The sequence below is a fragment of the Pristiophorus japonicus genome, unplaced genomic scaffold, assembly GCF_044704955.1.
Source record: "Pristiophorus japonicus isolate sPriJap1 unplaced genomic scaffold, sPriJap1.hap1 HAP1_SCAFFOLD_353, whole genome shotgun sequence".
In the NCBI taxonomy this organism is placed as follows: Eukaryota; Metazoa; Chordata; class Chondrichthyes; family Pristiophoridae; genus Pristiophorus; species Pristiophorus japonicus.
In genome coordinates, this window is record NW_027253358.1 from 417,425 (window position 1) to 435,577 (window position 18,153).

General features: G+C 46.5%; 1 protein-coding gene across 1 annotated transcript in view; it reads right to left on the reverse strand.

Annotated features, from left to right (window-relative positions):
- LOC139250226 (exonuclease mut-7 homolog) overlaps positions 1-18,153 on the reverse strand; it is a 347,320-nt gene that overhangs the window by 166,981 nt on the left and 162,186 nt on the right. The window contains exon 8 of the mRNA XM_070872721.1: positions 3,364-3,534. Within this exon, the coding sequence (XP_070728822.1) occupies positions 3,364-3,534 (171 nt within the window). The remainder of the gene's footprint in view (positions 1-3,363; positions 3,535-18,153) is intronic.

Below are 18,153 nucleotides of genomic sequence, written 5' to 3' on the forward strand. Positions count from 1 at the left end.
TACTCCCACACGATCAATTATCACCATTGATCAGAAATACTCTCACACGATCAATTATCACCATTGATCAGAAATACTCTCACACTATAAATTATCACCATTGATCAGAATTACACGAACACGATCAATTTTCACCATTGATCAGAACTATTCTCACACGATCAATTATCACCATTGATCAGAACGACTCTCACACGATCAACTATCACCACTGAGCAGAACTACTCGCACACGATCAATTATCACCATTGATCAGAACGACACTCATGATCAATTATCACCATTGATCAGAACTACTTACACTCAATCAATTATCACCATTGATCATAACTATAATCACACGATCAATTATCACCATTGATCAGAACTACGTTCACACGATCAATTATCACCACCGATCAGAACTACTCACACATGATCAATTATCACCATTGATCAGAACTTCTCTCACACGACCAATTATCACCACTGATCAGAACTACTCGCACACGATCAATTATCACCATTGATCAGAACGACACTCACACGATCAATTATCACCATTGATCAGAACTACTCACACACGATCAATTATCACCATTGATCAGAACTACTCGCACACGATCAATTATCACCATTGATCAGAACGACACTCACACGATCAATTATCACCATTGATCAGAACTACTCACACACGATCAATTATCACCATTGATCAGAACTACTCACACACGATCAATTATCACCATTGATCAGAACTACTCACACACGATCAATTATCACCATCAGAACGATACTCACACGATCAATTATCACTATTGATCAGAACTACTCACACACGATCAATTATCACAATCAGAACGACACTTACACGATCAATTATCACTATTGATCAGAACTACTCACACACGATCAATTATCAGAACTTCTCACACGATGAATTATCATTGATCAGAACTTCTCACACGATCAATTATCACCACCGATCAGAACTACTCACACACGATCAATTATCACCATTGATCAGAACTACTCTCACACGATCAATTATCACCACTGATCAGAACTGATCGCACACGATCAATTATCACCATTTATCAGAACGACACTCTCACGATCAATTACCACCATTGATCAGAACATCTCTCACACGATCAACGATCAACACTGATCAGAACTATTCGCACACGATCAATTATCACCATTGATCAGAACTACTCACGCACGATCAATTATCACCATTGATCAGAACGACACTCACACGATCAATTATCACCATTGATCAGAACTACTCACAAACGATCAATTATCACCATTGATCAGAACTATTCTCAACCGATCAATTATCACCATCAGAACTACTTTCACAAGATCAATTATCACTGTTGATCAGAACTACTCACCTGATCAATTATCACCATTGATCAGAACTACTCTCACATGATCAATTATCACCATTGATCAGAACGACACACTCACGATTAATTATCACCATTGATCAGAACTACTCTCACACGATCAATTATCACCATTGATCGGAACTACACTAACACGATCAATTATCACAATTGATCAGAACTACTCTCACACGATCAATTATCACCATTGATCATAACTACTCTCACACGATCAATTATCACCATTGATCAGAACTACTCACACATGATCAATTATCACCATTGATCAGAACTATTCTCACACGATCAATTATCACTATTGTTCAGAACTACTCTCACACCATCAATTATCAGAACTACTCTCACACGATCAATTTTCATTGATCAGAACTACTCTCACGATCAATTATCACCATTGATCAGAACTACTCTCAGTCGATTAATTATCACCTTGATCAGAACTACTCTCACACGATCAATTATCACCATTGATCAGAACTATTCTCACGTGATTAATTATCACTACTGATCAGAAATACTCTCACACGATCAATTATCACTATTGATTGGAACTATTCTCACACGATCAATCACCATTGATCAGAACTACTCTCACCTGATCAATTATCACCATTGATCAGAACTACTCTCACGCGATCAATTATCACCATTGATCAGAACTACTCTCACGCGATCAATTATCACCATTGATCAGAACTACTCTCACGCGATCAATTATCACCATTGATCAGAACTACTCTCACAGGATCAATTATCACCATTGATCAGAACTACTCACACATGATCAATTATCACCATTGATCGGAACTATTCTCACACGATCAATTATCACTATTGTTCAGAACTACTCTCACACCATCAATTATCAGAACTACTCTCACACGATCAATTTTCATTGATCAGAACTACTCTCACGATCAATTATCACCATTGATCAGAACTACTCTCAGTCGATCAATTATCACCTTGATCAGAACTACTCTCACACGATCAATTATCACCATTGATCAGAACAATTCTCACGTGATCAATTATCACTACTGATCAGAAATACTCTCACACGATCAATTATCACTATTGATTGGAACTATTCTCACACGATCAATCACCATTGATCAGAACTACTCTCACCCGATCAATTATCACCATTGATCAGAACTACTCTCACATGCTCAATTATCACCATTGATCAGAACTACTCTCACGCGATCAATTATCACCATTGATCAGAACTACTCTCACGCGATCAATTATCACCATTGATCAGAACTACTCTCACGCGATCAATTATCACCATTGATCAGAACTACTCTCACACGATCAATTATCACCATTGATCAGAACTACTCTCACACGATCAATTATCACCATTGATCAGAACTACTCTCACGCGATCAATTATCACCATTGATCAGAACTACTCTCACGCGATCAATTATCACCATTGATCAGAACTACTCTCACGCGATCAATTATCATTGATAGAATGTTGGGTTTCTATGAGTCTCAGAAGCGGCGAAAGGCAGAGGCATTGGAGAGAGTTGAGAGTGTTGCAAAGCTGGAGCAGTTTCGAGGGATGGGGGCGGGGGGGGGGGGGGGGGAACGTGGCCATGGAGGGGTTTAAACAGAAGGGTCAGTGTACCTCAGCCCCTCCACCTCCCCCCACCAGAGGAGGCTGTGTGTGGAAGAACACTTCCGTTGAACAGAGACATAGACACCACTTGTTGAAAGACACACTCATACGTATATATACAATTTTAAAATTGTGATGTATTTCTAAGTTATCAGGAAATGGATTCGGGGCACCATAACGAATTCCTAATATTACTACTTTCAGTTCAGTCTGATATGTTTACTTCCCAATATTGTCAGTGCCAATATTAGCTGCTCCGCCCCCCGGACTATAACTCGCTGTGTTTGGGGAGTGTAGAGTGCAATGTGCTGGAGCTGTTGCTCCTTCGCCAACCTGCTGGACTCTGGCATCCTCTTTAATCCAATTGTTGAAGTGGCCGATGATGTAATGTTCCAGGGACTGTGCCTTTCCCTTTCTCCAGTCGTGGCAGCTCTCCAACATAACCAGGAGCCCTTCCAGTGGGTCCGTGAGGGCAGCAAATCCGCGCCTCGCTTCTTCTGGGAGCTGGGGAGACAAAGGGTGGGTGAACAAAAAGAGGGAGGCCCGTAATCTACAAGCAGACAAAAGGAGCCTGCTAATTTATTCAGCGAGGTAACTGTTGCTCTGAGTCCTCTGTCCCACTTGCTGTGACAGTGCACAGCAATCCACATTCCCTAACACTTCATTTCACCGCAACAGCAGCCTGTGCAAAGGCAATTGTCGTCACTAATTATCCCGTAAACATGCAAAGTGCCACAATGCCCCGCAGCACCACAGACAAAAGGTGCTTTCAACGCCCAGCAGTCACAGGGCAGACAGACGCTTTTTAGGGAGCTGCTTCGCAGAGGCTACATTCCTTCAAACTTCCCTTCCCATCAGGCTGGAGGAGACAAAGAGCAAGGATAAGTGAGGCTCTCACACTGGTTCAGCACTCCAGCAGTCGGAGCATACAGCGCTTGGGGGGCGGGGAGGGGTGCGCGTGCGGGGGGCACGCAGGGGCGCGCAGGGGTGGAGGGGGCGCAGGGGGTGCAGGGGCGCGCGCGTGCGGGGGTGCAGAGGGACGCGTGTGTGCGGGGGGGGCGGGGGGTGCGTGCGTGGGGGGGCGGAGGCGCGCGTGCGTGCGGGGGGGCGGGGGGACGCATGCGTGCGGGGGGGCGGTGGGACGCACGCGTGCGGGGGGGGCGGGGGGTGCGTGCGTGCGGGGGGGCGGTGGGACGCACGCGTGCGGGGGGCTGAGGGGCGTTCGCGTGCGGGGGGGGCGGGAGTTGGAGGGGGGCGCGTGTGCGGGGGGGGGGGAGGTGTGCCCGTGTGCGGGGGGGGAGGGGTGTGTGCGTGTGCGGGGGGGGGGGGTGATTGTGTGCAGGGGGGGGGGAGGTTCTGTGCATGTGGGTGGGAGAGTGCGCACATCCGGAGATGTCCCCAATTCTTATATTTTTACATTATAATGAATATTAATTAAATCGATAACACAAGCCCACAGAAACCCCGATAACACAATCCCACAGAAACCCCGATAACACAAGCCCACAGAAACCCCGATAACACAATCCCACAGAAACCCCGATAACACAATCCCACAGAAACCCCGATAACACAAGCCCACAGAAACCCCGATAACACAATCCCACAGAAACCCCGATAACACAATCCCACAGAAACCCCGATAACACAATCCCACAGAAACCCCGATAACACAATCCCACAGAAACCCCGATAACACAATCCCACAGAAACCCCGATAACACAATCCCACAGAAACCCCGACAACACAATCCCACAGAAACCCCGACAACACAACCCCCGACAACACAATCCCCGACAACACAACCCCCGACAACACAACCCCCGACAACACAACCCCCGACAACACAACCCCCGACAACACAACCCCCGACAACACAACCCCCGACAACACAATCCCCGACAACACAATCCCCGACAACACAACCCCCGACAACACAATCCCCGACAACACAATCCCACAGAAACCCTGATAACACAAACCCCGATAACTCAAACCCCAATACACAATCCCACAGAAACTCCGATAACACAAACCCCGATAACACAAACCCACAGAAACCCCGATAACAGAAACCTACAGAATTTAATCGAAATTAAAAGGCAGAACCTCAATAGGTAATAATCTTTGGATTGTTACCCGAGCCACACGCAAATTGGCAGAGGGACAAAGAGATTCGAGGTTTTAATGCGTGTCTCGAGTGTTGTGGGAAGAAGGGGTTTCAGTTCATGGGTCACTGACACCGGTACTGGGGAAAGAGGGAACTATTCCGTCGAGACGGGCTCCACTTAAACCAGGCTGGGACCAGCGTCCTGGCGAATCGAATAACTAGGGTGTAGATAGGGCTTTAAACTAACAAATGGGGGGCGGGGGGCAGGTGAGGAGAAATTTAGAATTCTAAAGAGAAAGGTCAATGCAACAGAGCTGTGCAGCAACTTGGGAAAAAATAAGCAGAGTGCGACAGAAAGGACAGAGAGTTTAATGATAGCAGTGCAGCAGAGAATCAGGGAATAATGGTAAAAAAAAATTAAAGGCTCTTTATCTGATTGCACGAAGTATTCCTAACAAGATAAGATGAACTAGTGGCACAAATAGAGATAAATGGGTTTGATCTAACAGCCATTACAGAGATGTGGTTGCAAGGTAACCAAGGTTGGGAACTAAATGTTCCAGGGTACTTGACGTTTCGAAAAGACAGGCAGAATGGAAAAGGCGGGGGGGGGGGGGGGGGTGGTATGCCTGACAATAAAGGATGACATAAGAACAGTAGAGAGAAAGGATCTCGGCTCAGGAGATCAGGAAGTAGAATCAGTATGGGTGGAGATGAGGAATAACAAGGGGCAGAAAACACTGGTGGGAGTAATATACAAGGCCCCTAACAGTAGCTGTACCATTAGACAGAATTAATCAAGAAATAGTCGGAGCTTGTAATAAAGGTAATGCAATAATTGTGGGGGACTTTAATCTTCATATAGACTGGGCAAATCAAATCAGCAAAGGTAGTCTGGAGGACGAGTTCATGGATTGCATACTGGACAGTCTCCTAGAACAATACGTCATGGAACCAACCAGGGAACAGGCTATTATAGATCTTGTATTGTGCAATGTGACAGGGTTAATTCTCATAGTAACGGATCCTCTGGGACAGAGTGATCATAACACGATAGAATTTCACATTACATCCAAAACTAGAGTCTGAAGCTTAAATAAAGCCAATTACAGAGGTACGAAGGGCGAGTTGGCTGGGGTAGATTGGAAAAATAGATTACAAGATATGGCAGTGGATAAGCAGTGGCAAGCATTTAAAGAAATATTTCATCATTTCCAACAAAAATACATTCCATTGAGAAACAAAAACTCCAAGGAAAAAGTGATCCATCCGTGGCTAACTAAAGAAGTTAAGGATAGCATTAGATTGAAAGAAGAAGCTTATAATGTTGCGATGAATAGTAGCAAGACTGAGGATTGGGAGAGTTTCAGAAACCAGCAGTGGATGACCAAAAAATGGATAAAAGGGAAAAAATAGACAGAGAGAAGACTAGCAAGAAATATAACAACAGATTGAAAGAGCTTCTACAAGTACGTAAAAAGGAAGAGGAACAAAAGTAAACATTAGTCCATTCAAGGCTGAGGCAACAGAAATTATTATAAGGAAATAGCAGAAACGTTAAACAAATATTTTGTGTCTGTCTTCACAGTCAAAGACGCAAAAAGCATACCTAAAATGGTGGGGAACCAAGGGTCAAAGGAAGGTGAGGAACTTAATGTAATCAATATAAGTAGAGAAAAAGTACTAGAGAAACTAATGGGCCTAAAAGCCGACAAATCCGCTCGATCTGATGGCCTACATCCTAGGGTTCGAAAAGACTAGGTTGCAGAGATTTTCATCTTTCAAAATCCCTTAGATTCTAAAACGGTCCCAGCGGATTGGAACGTAGCAAAGGTAACACCGCTATTCAAGAAAGCAGGGAAAGAGAAAACAGGGATCTGCAGGCCAGTTAGCCTAACATCAGTCGTCGGGAAAATGCTGGAAATCATTGTTAAGGAGCTTGTATCAAGGCACCTAGCAAATCATAACATGATTAGGCAGAGTCAACATGGTTTTATGAAAGGGAAATTGTGTTTGACAAATTTATTCGAGTTTTTTGAGGATGTAACCAGCAGGGTACATATTTTGGGGCCTAAGTACTGCAAAAAAAATATTCTAAGTTTCCCCATTGGACCTGATCGTTAGTTTTGGGGGTGAAGCCTTGATCTGCTGCCATGGTAAACCAGGTATACACACACACACGGGATTGTGTGTGTCAAGTGGGGACCGAGAATGGGACCGGACAGCCTTCGGGCAGGGTTGGAGGTAAGTTATTGCTATATGTTTTTCAATTCTTTCAGTGTGTCTAAAAGGACAAAGTGTGTTAAAAAAAACAAGCCTGAAGGCTGTGCCTCAATGCGAGGAGCATTCGTAATAAGGTGGATGAATTAACTGTGCAGACAGCAGTTAACAGATATGATGTAATTGGCATCACGGAGACATGGCTCCAGAGTGACCAAGGCTGGGAACTCAACATCCAGGGGTATTCAATATTCAGGAAGGATAGACAGAAAGGAAAAGGAGGTGGGGTAGCGTTGCTGGTTAAAGAGGAGATTAATGCAATAGTAAGGAAGGACATTAGCTTGGATGATGTGGAATCTGTAGGGGTCAAGCTGCGGAACACCAAACGGCAGAAAACGCTTGTGGAAGTTGTGTACAGACCACCAAACAGTAGCAGTGAGGTTGGGAATGGCATCAAACAGGAAATTAGGGATGTTTGCAATAAGGGTACAGCAGTTATCATGGGTGACTTTAATCTACATATAGATTGGGCGAACCAAACTGGTAGCAATATGGTGGAGGAGGATTTCCTGGAAACATTGAAACATAGAAATTAGATGCAGGAGCAGGCCATTCGGCCCTTCGAGCCTGCACCGCCATTCACCAAGATCATGGCTGATCATTCAACCTCAGTACCCTTTCTTGCTTTTCCTCCATACCCCTTGATCCCTTTGGCTGTAAGGGCCATATCTAACTCCCTTTTGAATATATCTAACGAACTGGCCTCAACAACTTTCTGCGGTAGAGAATTCCACAAGTTAATCACTCTCTGAGCGAAGAAGTTTCTCCTCATCTTGGTCCTAAATGGCTTACCCCTTATTCTTAGACTGTGACCCCGGGTTCTAGAACTCCCCAGCAATGGGAACATTCTTCCTGCCTAACCTGTCCAATCCCGTCAGAATTTCATATGTTTCTATGAGATTCCCCGCATTCTTCTAAATTCCAGTGGATACAAGCCCAGTTGATCCAGGCTCTCCTCATATGTTAGTCCTGCCATCCAGGAATCAGTCTGGTGAACCTTCGCTGTACTCACTCAATAGCAAGAACGTCCTTCCTCAGATTAGGAGACCAAAACTGAACACAATATTCTCGGCCTCACCAAGGCCCAATACAACTGCAGTAATACCTCCCTGCTCCTATACTCAAATCCTCTAGCTATGCTGGCCAACATGCCATTTGCCTTCTTCACCGCCTGCTGCACCTGCATGCCAACCTTCAATGACTGATGTACCATGACACCCAGGTCTCGTTGCAACTCCCCTTTTCCTAATCTGTCACCATTCAGATAATATTCTGTCTTCCTGGAGTGTATAAGGGAAGGTTTTCTAGACCAACATGTCGAGGAACCAACGAGAGTTGGCCATCCTAGACTGGGTGTTGTGTAATGAGAGGGGATTAATTAGAAATCTTGTTGTGCGAGGCCCCTTGGGGAAGAGTGACCATAATATGGTAGAATTCTTCATTAAGATGGAGAGTGACACAGTTAATTCAGACACTCGGGTCCTGAACTTAAAGAAAGGTAACTTCAATGATATGAGATGTGAATTAGCTCGAATAGACTGGCGAATGATACTTAAAAGGTTGACGGTAGACATTTAAAGATCACGTTGATGAACTTCAACAATTGTACATCCCTGTCTGGTGTAAAAATAAAACGGGGAAGGTGGCTCAACCGTGGCTAACAAGGGAAATTAGGGATAGTGTTAAATCCAAGGAAGAGGCATATAAATTGGCCAGAAAAAAGCAGCAAACCCGAGGATTGGGAGAAATTTAGAATTCAGCAGAGGAGGACGAAGGGTTTAATTAGGAGGGGGAAAATAGAGTATGAGAGTAATCTTGCAGGGAAAATAAAAACTAAAAGCTTCTATAGATATGTGAAGAGAAAAGATTAGTGAAGACAAATGTAGGTCCCTTGCAGTCAGAATCAGGTGAATTTATAATGGGGATCAAAGAAATGGCAGACCAAGTGAACAAATACTTTGGTTCTGTCTTCATTAAAGATACAAAAAACCTTCCGGAAATACTAGGGGACCGAGGTCTAGCGAGAAGGAGGAACTGAAGGAAATCCTTATTAGTCAAGAAATTGCATTAGGGAAATTGATGAGATTGAAGGCCAATAAATCCCCAGGGACAGGTAGTCTGCATCCCAGGGTACTTAAGGAAGTGGCCCAAGAAATAGTGGATGCATTGGTGCTCATTTTCCAACATTCTATACACTCTGGATCAGTTCCTATGGACTGGAGGGTAGCTAATGTAACCCCACATTTTACAAAAGGGAGAGAGAAAACAGGGAATTATAGGCCAGTTAGCCTGACATCGGTAATGGGGAAAATGTTGGAATCAATTGTTAAAGATGTAATAGCAGCGCATTTGGAAAGCAGTGACAGGATCGGTCCAAGTCAGCATGGATTTATGAAAGGGAAATCATGCTTGAACAAATCTTCTGGAGTTTTTTTGTGGATGTAACTAGTACAGTAGACAAAGGAGAACCAGTGGATGTGGTGTATTTGGATTATCAAAAGGCTTTTGACAAGGTCCCACGCAAGAGATTCGTGTGCAAAATTAAAGCGCATGGTATTGAGGGTAATGTATTGACGTGGATAGACAACTGGTTGGCAGACAAGAAGGAAAGAGTAGGAATAAACGGGTCCTTTTCAGAATGGCAGGCAGTGACTAGTGGGGTGCCCCAAGGTTCAGTGCTAGGACCCCAGCCATTTACAATATACATTAATGATTTAAACGAAGGAATTGTATGCATTATCTCCAAGTTTGCAGATGACACTAAGCTGGGTGGCGGTGTGAGCTGTGAGGAGGATGCTAAGAGGCTGCAGGGTGACTTAGACTGATTGGGTGAGTGGGCAAATGCATGGCAGATGCAGTATAATATAAATAAATGTGAGGTTATCCACTTTGGTGGCAAAAACAGGAAGGCCGAATATTATCTGAATGGTGAAAGATTAGGAAAAGGGGAGGTGCAATGAGACCTTATTACGGGGAGAGTACCAGGGTGGGTGGCTTATTACGGGTAGTACACCAGGCAGGGTGGGTTATTACGGGGAGAGTACCAGGCTAGGTGGTTTATTACAGGGAGAGTACCAGGCTGGGTGGGTTATTACAGGGAGAGTACCAGGCTGGGCGGGTTATTACGGGGAGAGTACCAGGGTGGGCGGATTATTACGGGGAGAGTACCAGGGTGGACGGGTTATTACGGGGTGAGTACCAGGGTGGGTGACTTTTTACGGGTTGATTACCAGGGTGGGTGGGTTATTACGGGGAAAGTACCAGGGTGGGTGGGTTATTACTGGGAGGGAAACATAGAAACATAGAAATTTACAGCGCAGTTCAAGGCCATTTTGGCCCATCGTGTCCGCGCCAGCTGACAAAGAGCCGCACGGCTCTTGGTCAACAGCCCTAAAGGTTACATATAAGCCTATGAACAATGACGGAAAGGCAAAGAGCACCCAGCCCAACCAGTCCACCTCACACAACTGCGACACCCCTTATAGTGAAATATTCTACACTCCCACGCCAACCGGAGCCATGTGATCTCCTGGGAGAGGCAAAAAACAGATAAAATCCAAGGCCAATTTCGGGAAAAAAAATCTGGGAAAATTCCTCTCCGATCTATCCAGGCGATCGAAACTAGTCCAGGAGATCACCCTGGCCATATTCTATTCCCTGCAGTACTTACCATTATATCTGCGCCGTCCAACAAAAGGTCATCCAGTCTAATCCCAATTACCAGCTCTGGGTCCGTAACACTGCAGGTTACGGCACTTTAAGTGCCAATCCAACCAGCTCTTAAAAGTGGTGAGGGTTTCTGCATCCTCCACTCTTCCAGGCAGCGAGTTCCAGATCTCCACAACCCTCTGCAAAAAGAAGCCCCCCCTCAAATCATCTCTAAACCTTCCACCAACCACCTTAAAACTATGCCCCCTCATAATATACCCCTCCACCAATGGAAATAGCCCCTTAATATCCACTATATCCAGGCCCCTCAATATTTTGTACACCTCAATGAAGTCTCCTCTCAACCTCCTCTGTTCCAATGAGAACAAACCCAGCCTATCCAATCTGTCTTCATAGCTAAGATTCTCCATTTCAGGCAGCATCCTAGTAAATCTCCTCTGCACCCTCTCCAGTGCAATCACATCCTTCCTACAATACGGCGACCAGAACTGCACGCAGTACTCCAGCTGTAGCCTAACCAAAGTATTATACAATTTAAGCATAACCTCTGTGACCTTATATTCTGTGCCTTGGCCAATAAAAGCAAGCATTCCGTATGCCTTTTTAACCATTTTATCCACCTGGCCTGCTACTTTCAGGGATCTGTGGACAAGCACTCCAAGGTCCCTTTGTTCATCTACACTATTAAGTGGCCTACCGCTTAATGTGTATACCCTTTCTTTATTAGCCCTCCCAAAGTGCATCATCTCACACTTCTCTGAATTAAATTCCATTTGCCACTGCTTTGCCCACCCGATCAGTCGATTGATATCCTCCTGCAGCCCATGACTTTCCTCTATTATCAACCACACAGCCAATTTTAGTGTCGTCTGCAAACTGTTTAATCATACTCCCTATATTCAAATCTAAATCATTGATATATACCACAAAAAGCAAGGGACCCAGTACTGAGCCCTGAGGAACCCCACTGGAAACATTCTTCCAGTCACAAAAACATCCATCAATCATTACCCTTTGCTTCCTACCTCCAAGCCAATTTTGGATCCAACTTGCCACTTTGCCCTGGATCCCATGAGTTTTAACCTTCATGACCAGTCTACCATGTGTAGCTTACCAAAAGCCTTGCTAAAGTCCATATATAGAAATACAGAAAGATAGAAAATAGGTGCAGGAGTCGGCCATTCGGCCCTTCGAGCCTGCACCACCATTCAATATCATGGCTGATCATTCCCTCAATACCCCTTTCTTGTTTTCTCTCCATAACCCTTTAGCTGTAAGGGCCATATCTAACTCCCTCTTGAATATATTCAATGAACTGGCATCAACAACTCTCTGCGGTAAGGAATTCCACAGGTTAACAACTCTCCGAGTGAAGAAGTTTCTCCTCATCTCAGTCCTAAATGGCCTACGCCTTATCCTAAGACTGTGTCCCCTGGTTCTGGACTTCCCCAACATCGGGAACATTCTTCCTGCATCTAACCTGTCCAATCCCGTCAGAATCTTATATGTTTCTATGAGATCCCCTCTCATCCTTCTAATCTCCAGTCTATAAAGGCCCAGTTGATCCAGTCTCTCCTCATATGTCAGTCCCGCCATCCCGGGAATCAGTCTGGTGAACCTTCACTGCACTCCCTCAATAGCAAGAACGTCCTTCCTCAGATTAGGAGACCAAAACTGAACACAATATTCCAGGTGAGGCCTCACCAAGGCTCTGTACAACTGCAGTAAGACCTCCCTGCTCCTATACTCCCCTAGCTATGAAGGCCAACATACCATTTGCCTTCTTTACCACCTGCTGTACCTGCGTGCCCACTTTCAATGATTGATGAACCATGACACCCAGGTCTTGTTGCACCTCCCCATTTCCTAATCTTCCGCCATTCAGATAATATTCTGCCTTCGTGTTTTTGCCCCCAAAATGGATAACCTCACAGTTATCCACATTATACTGTATCTGGAATGCATTTGCCCACTCATCTAACCTGTCCAAGTCACCCTGCAGCCTCTTAGCGTCCTCCTCACAGCTCACATCGCCACCCAGCTTAGTGTCATCTGCAAACTTGGAGATATTACACTCAATTCCTTCATCTAAATTATTAATGTACATTGTAAAGAGCTGGGGTCCCAGCACTGAGCCCTGCGGCATTCCACTAGTCACTGCCTGCCATTCTGAAAAGGATCCATTTATCCAGACTCTCTGCTTCCTGTCTGCCAACCAGTTCTCTATCCACATCAGTACATTACCCCCAATACCATGTGCTTTGATTTTGCACACCAATCTCTTGTGTGGGACCTTGTCAAAAGCCTTTTGAAAGTCCAAATGCACCACATCTACTGGTTCTTCCTTGTCCACTCTACTAGTTACATCCTCAAAAAATTCCAGAAGATTTGTCAAACATGATTTCCCTTTCATAAATCCATGCAGACTTGGACCGATCCTGTCACTGCTTTCCAAATGTGCTGTTATTTCGTCTTTAATAATTGATTCCAACATTTTCCTCACTACTGATGTCAGGCTAACCGGTCTATAGTTACCCGTTTTCTCTCTCCCTTTTTTAAACAGTTTTGTTACATTAGCTACCCTCCAGTCCATAGGAACTGATCTAGAGTCAATCGACTGTTGGAAAATGATCACCAAGTACTCTGGGATGCAGACTATTAGGCCCCGGGGATTTATCGACCTTCAATTCCATCAATTTCCCGAACACAATTTCTCGCCTAATAAGGATATCCTTCAGTTCCTCCTTCTCACTAGACCCTCGGTCCCCTAGTACATCCGGAAGGTTATTTGTGTCTTCCTTCGTGAAAACAGAACCGAAATATTTGTTCAACTGGTCCGCCATTTCTTTGTTCCCCATTATAAATTCACCTGAATCTGACTGCAAGGGACCTACATTTGTTTTCAGTAATCTTTTTCTCGTCACATGTCTATAGAAGCTTTTGCAGTCAGTTTTTATGTTCCCAGAAAGCTTTCTCTCATACTCTATTTTCCCCCTCCTAATTAAACCCTTTGTCCTCCTCTGCTGTATTACAAAATTATCCCAGTCCTCAGGTTTGCTGCTTTTTCTGGCCAATTTATATGCCTCTTCCTTGGATTTAACACTATCTTTAATTTCCCTTGTTAGCCACGGTTGAGCCACCTTCCCCGTTTTATTTTTACTCTAGACAGGGATGTACAATTGCTGCAGTTCATCCATGTGATCTTTAAATGTTTGCCATTGCCTATCCACCGTCAACCCTTTAAGTATCACTCGCCAGTCTATACTACATTGTCTGCGCTACCCTCGTCGACCCTCTTGGTTACCTCCTCAAAAAATTCAATCAGGTTAGTCCAACACGATCTTCCCTTAACAAATCCGTGCCTTTCCAAGTGTAGATTTATCCTGCCTTTCAAGATTTTTTCCAATAATTTTCCCACCACTGAGGTTTGGCTGACAGGCCTGTAATTATTCGGCCTATCCCTTTCTCCCTTCTTAAACAAGCATGCTACATTAGCAGTCCTCCAATCCTCGGCATCATGCCCAGATTCAAAGAGCACTGGAAAATGATGGTCAAGGCCTCTGCTATTTCCTCTTTTACTTTGCTCAGCAGCCTGGGATGCATTTCATCCGGGCCTGGGGACTTATATACTTTCAAAGCTGCTAAGCCTTTTAATGCTTCCTCTCTCACTATATTTTTTTCATCCAGAATATCGCACTCCTCCTCTATAATATATGCCCAGCAGTTTGATCACCCTTTTTTATTTTTCAATTCGACCCATATGGCCTCATTTGATGATCCCTCTAACATGGGTTCCCATCCCCCTGCCAAGCTAGTTTAAACTCTCCCCAACAGCACTAGCAAAACTCCCTGCAAGGATATTGGTCCTGGAGCTGTTGAGGTGCAACCCATCCAGTTTGTACAGGTCCCATCTCCCTCAGAAGCGGTCCCAATGCCTCAAGAATTTAAAGTCCTCCCTCGTACACTAACTTTCCAGCCATGAATTCATCCTCTCTATCCTTCTATTCTTATACTCCTTAGCACGTGGCACCGGTAGTAACCTGGAGATTACTACCTTTTGAGGTCCTACCCTCGAATTTTCTTCCTAGCTCCCTGAATTCTTTCTGTGGGACCTCATTCCTCATGGGGTGGGTGGGTTATTATGAGGAGAGTACCAGGCTGGGCGGGTTATTACAGAGAGAGTACCAGGGTGGGTGGGTTATTACAGGGAGAGTACTAGGCTGGGTGGGTTATTATGAGGAGAGTACCAGGCTGGGCGGGTTATTACAGAGAGAGTACCAGGGTGGGTGGGTTATTACAGGGAGAGTACCAGGGTGGGCGGGTTATTATGGGGAGAGTACCAGGCTGGGCGGGTTATTACGGGGAGAGTACCAGGCCAGGCGTGTTATTACGGGGAGAGTACCAGGCCGGGCGAGTTATTATGGGGAGAGTACCAGGCCGGGCGAGTTATTAAGGGGAGAGTACCAGGCTGGACGGGTTATTACGGGGAGAGTACCAAGCTGGGCGGGTTATTACGGGGAGAGTACCAGGCCGGGCGAGTTATTATGGGGAGAGTACCAGGCTGGGCGGGTTATTACAGGGGGAGTACCAGGCCGGGCGAGTTATTACGGGGAGAGTACCAGGCCGGGCGAGTTATTATGGGGAGAGTACCAGGCTGGGCGGGTTATTACAGGGGGAGTACCAGGCCGGGCGAGTTATTACGGGGAGAGTACCAGGCCGGGCGAGTTATTACGGGGAGAGTACCAGGCTGGGCGGGTTATTACAGGGGGAGTACCAGGCCGGGCGAGTTATTACGGGGAGAGTACCAGGCCGGGCGAGTTATTACGGGGAGATTACCAGGCTGGGCGGGTTATTATGGGGACAGTACCAGGCTGGGCGGGTTATTACGGGAAGAGTACCAGGCCAGGCGAGTTATTACGGGAAGAGTACCAGGCCGGGCGAGTTATTACGGGGAGAGTACCAGGCTGGGCGGGTTATTACGGGGAGAGTACCAGGCTGGGCGGATTATTACGGGGAGAGTACCATGCTGGGCGGGTTATTACGGGGAGAGTACCAGGCCGGGCGGGTTATTACGGGGAGAGTACCAGGCTGGGCGGGTTATTACGGGGAGAGTACCAGGCTGGGCGGGTTATTACGGGGAGAGTACCAGGCTGGGCGGGTTATTACGGGGAGAGTACCAGGCTGGGCGGGTTATTACGGGGAGAGTAACAGGCCGGGCGAGTTATTACGGGGAGAGTACCAGGCTGGGCGGGTTATTACGGGGATAGTCATCACAGGCAGTCCCTCGGAGTCGAGCAAGACTTGCTTCCACTCTTAGAATGAGTCCTTAGGTGACTGAACAGTCCAATGCGAGAGCCACAGTCCCTGCCACAGGTGGGACAGACAGTGGTTGAGGGTAAGGGAGGGTGGGACAGGTTTGCCGCACCTTCATTCCGTAGCCTGCACTCGTCTTCCACATGCATTCGCCGACGAGTCTCAAGGCACTTAGCACCCTCCCGGATCCGCCTCCTCCACCCAGGGCGGTCTTCGGCCAGGGACTCCCAGGAGTCGGGGGGGATGCTGCACTTTACCAGGGAGGCTTTGAGGGTGTCCTTATAACGTTTCCTCTGTCCACCTTTGGCTCGTTTGCCATAAAGGAGTTCTGAGTAGAGCGCTTGTTTCGGGAGTCTCGTGTCTGACATGCGGACAACGTGGCCGGCAAGCGGAGCTGATCAAGTGTGGTCAGTGCTTCAATGCCGGGGATGTTGGCCTGGTCAAGGACGCTAATGTTAGTGCGTTTGTTCTGCCAGGGAATTTGTAGGATCTTGTGGAGGCATTGTTGGTGGTATTTCTCCAGCGACTTGAGGTGTCTACGATACATGGTCCATGTCTCTTGAGCCATACAAGAGGGCAGGTATTACTACAGCCCTGTAGACCATGAGCTTGGTGGTAAATTTGAAGTCCTCGTCTTCGAACGCTCTTTTCCTCAGGCGGTCGAAGGCTGCACTGGAGGCGGTGTTGAATCTCGTCGTCCACACCTGCTTTTGTTGATAAGAGGCTCTCGAGGTATGGGAAATAGTCCACGTTGTCCAGGGTCGCGCCATGAATCTTGATAACTGGGGGGGGGGCAGTGCTGTGCGGCGAGGACAGGCTGGTGGAGGACCTTTGTCTTACGGATGTTTAGCATAAGGCCCATGTTTTCGTATGCCTCAATAAATACGCTGACTATGTCCTGGAGTTGAGCCTCTGTATGTGCGCAGACGCAGGCGTCGTCCGCGTACTGTAGCTCGACGACAGAGGTTGGGGTGGTCTTGGACCTGGCCTGGAGATGGCGAAGATTGAACAGCTTCCCACTGGTTCTGTAGTTTAGTTCCACTCCAGCGAGGAGCTTGTTGGCTGTGAGGTGGAGCATGGCAGCAAGGAAGATTGAGAAGAGGGTTGGGGCGATGACACAGCCCCGTTTGACCCCGGACCGGACACGAATTGGGTCTGTAATAGATCCATTGGTAAGGATCACAGCCTGCATGTCGTCGTGGAACAGGCGGAGGATGTTAATGAACTTTTGGGGGCATCTGAAACGGAGGAGGACGCTCCATAGACCTTTGCGGTTGACAATGTCAAAGGCCTTTGTAAGGTCGAAGGCGGCCATGTATAAGGGCTGTCGCGCTGAAAAATTCATGTCCCTTGTGCCCCGTAGGGGACGGAATCCGCACTGTGACTCCGGGATGAGCTCCTCGGCCACAGGAAGAAGACGGTTGAGGAGGACTCTAACGACAACTTTCCCAGTGGCTGATAGCAGGGAGATTCCTCTGTAGTTGCCGCAGTCGGACTTGTCCCCTTTATTTGAAGGTGGTCACAGTCACTGCATCTCTGAGTTCTCCCGGCATGCTCTCCTCCCTCCAGATGAGAGAGATGAGGTCACGTATCTGCGCCAACAGCGCCTCTCCATCATATTTTAGTGCCTCAGCAGAGATTCTATCCGCTCCTGTAGCCTTGTTGTTTTTGAGCGGTTTTATGGCTTTGCCTACCTCGTGCAGCGTTGGGGTTACACTGAGGTGGTGGCAGGTCGCATTCTGTGGGATGG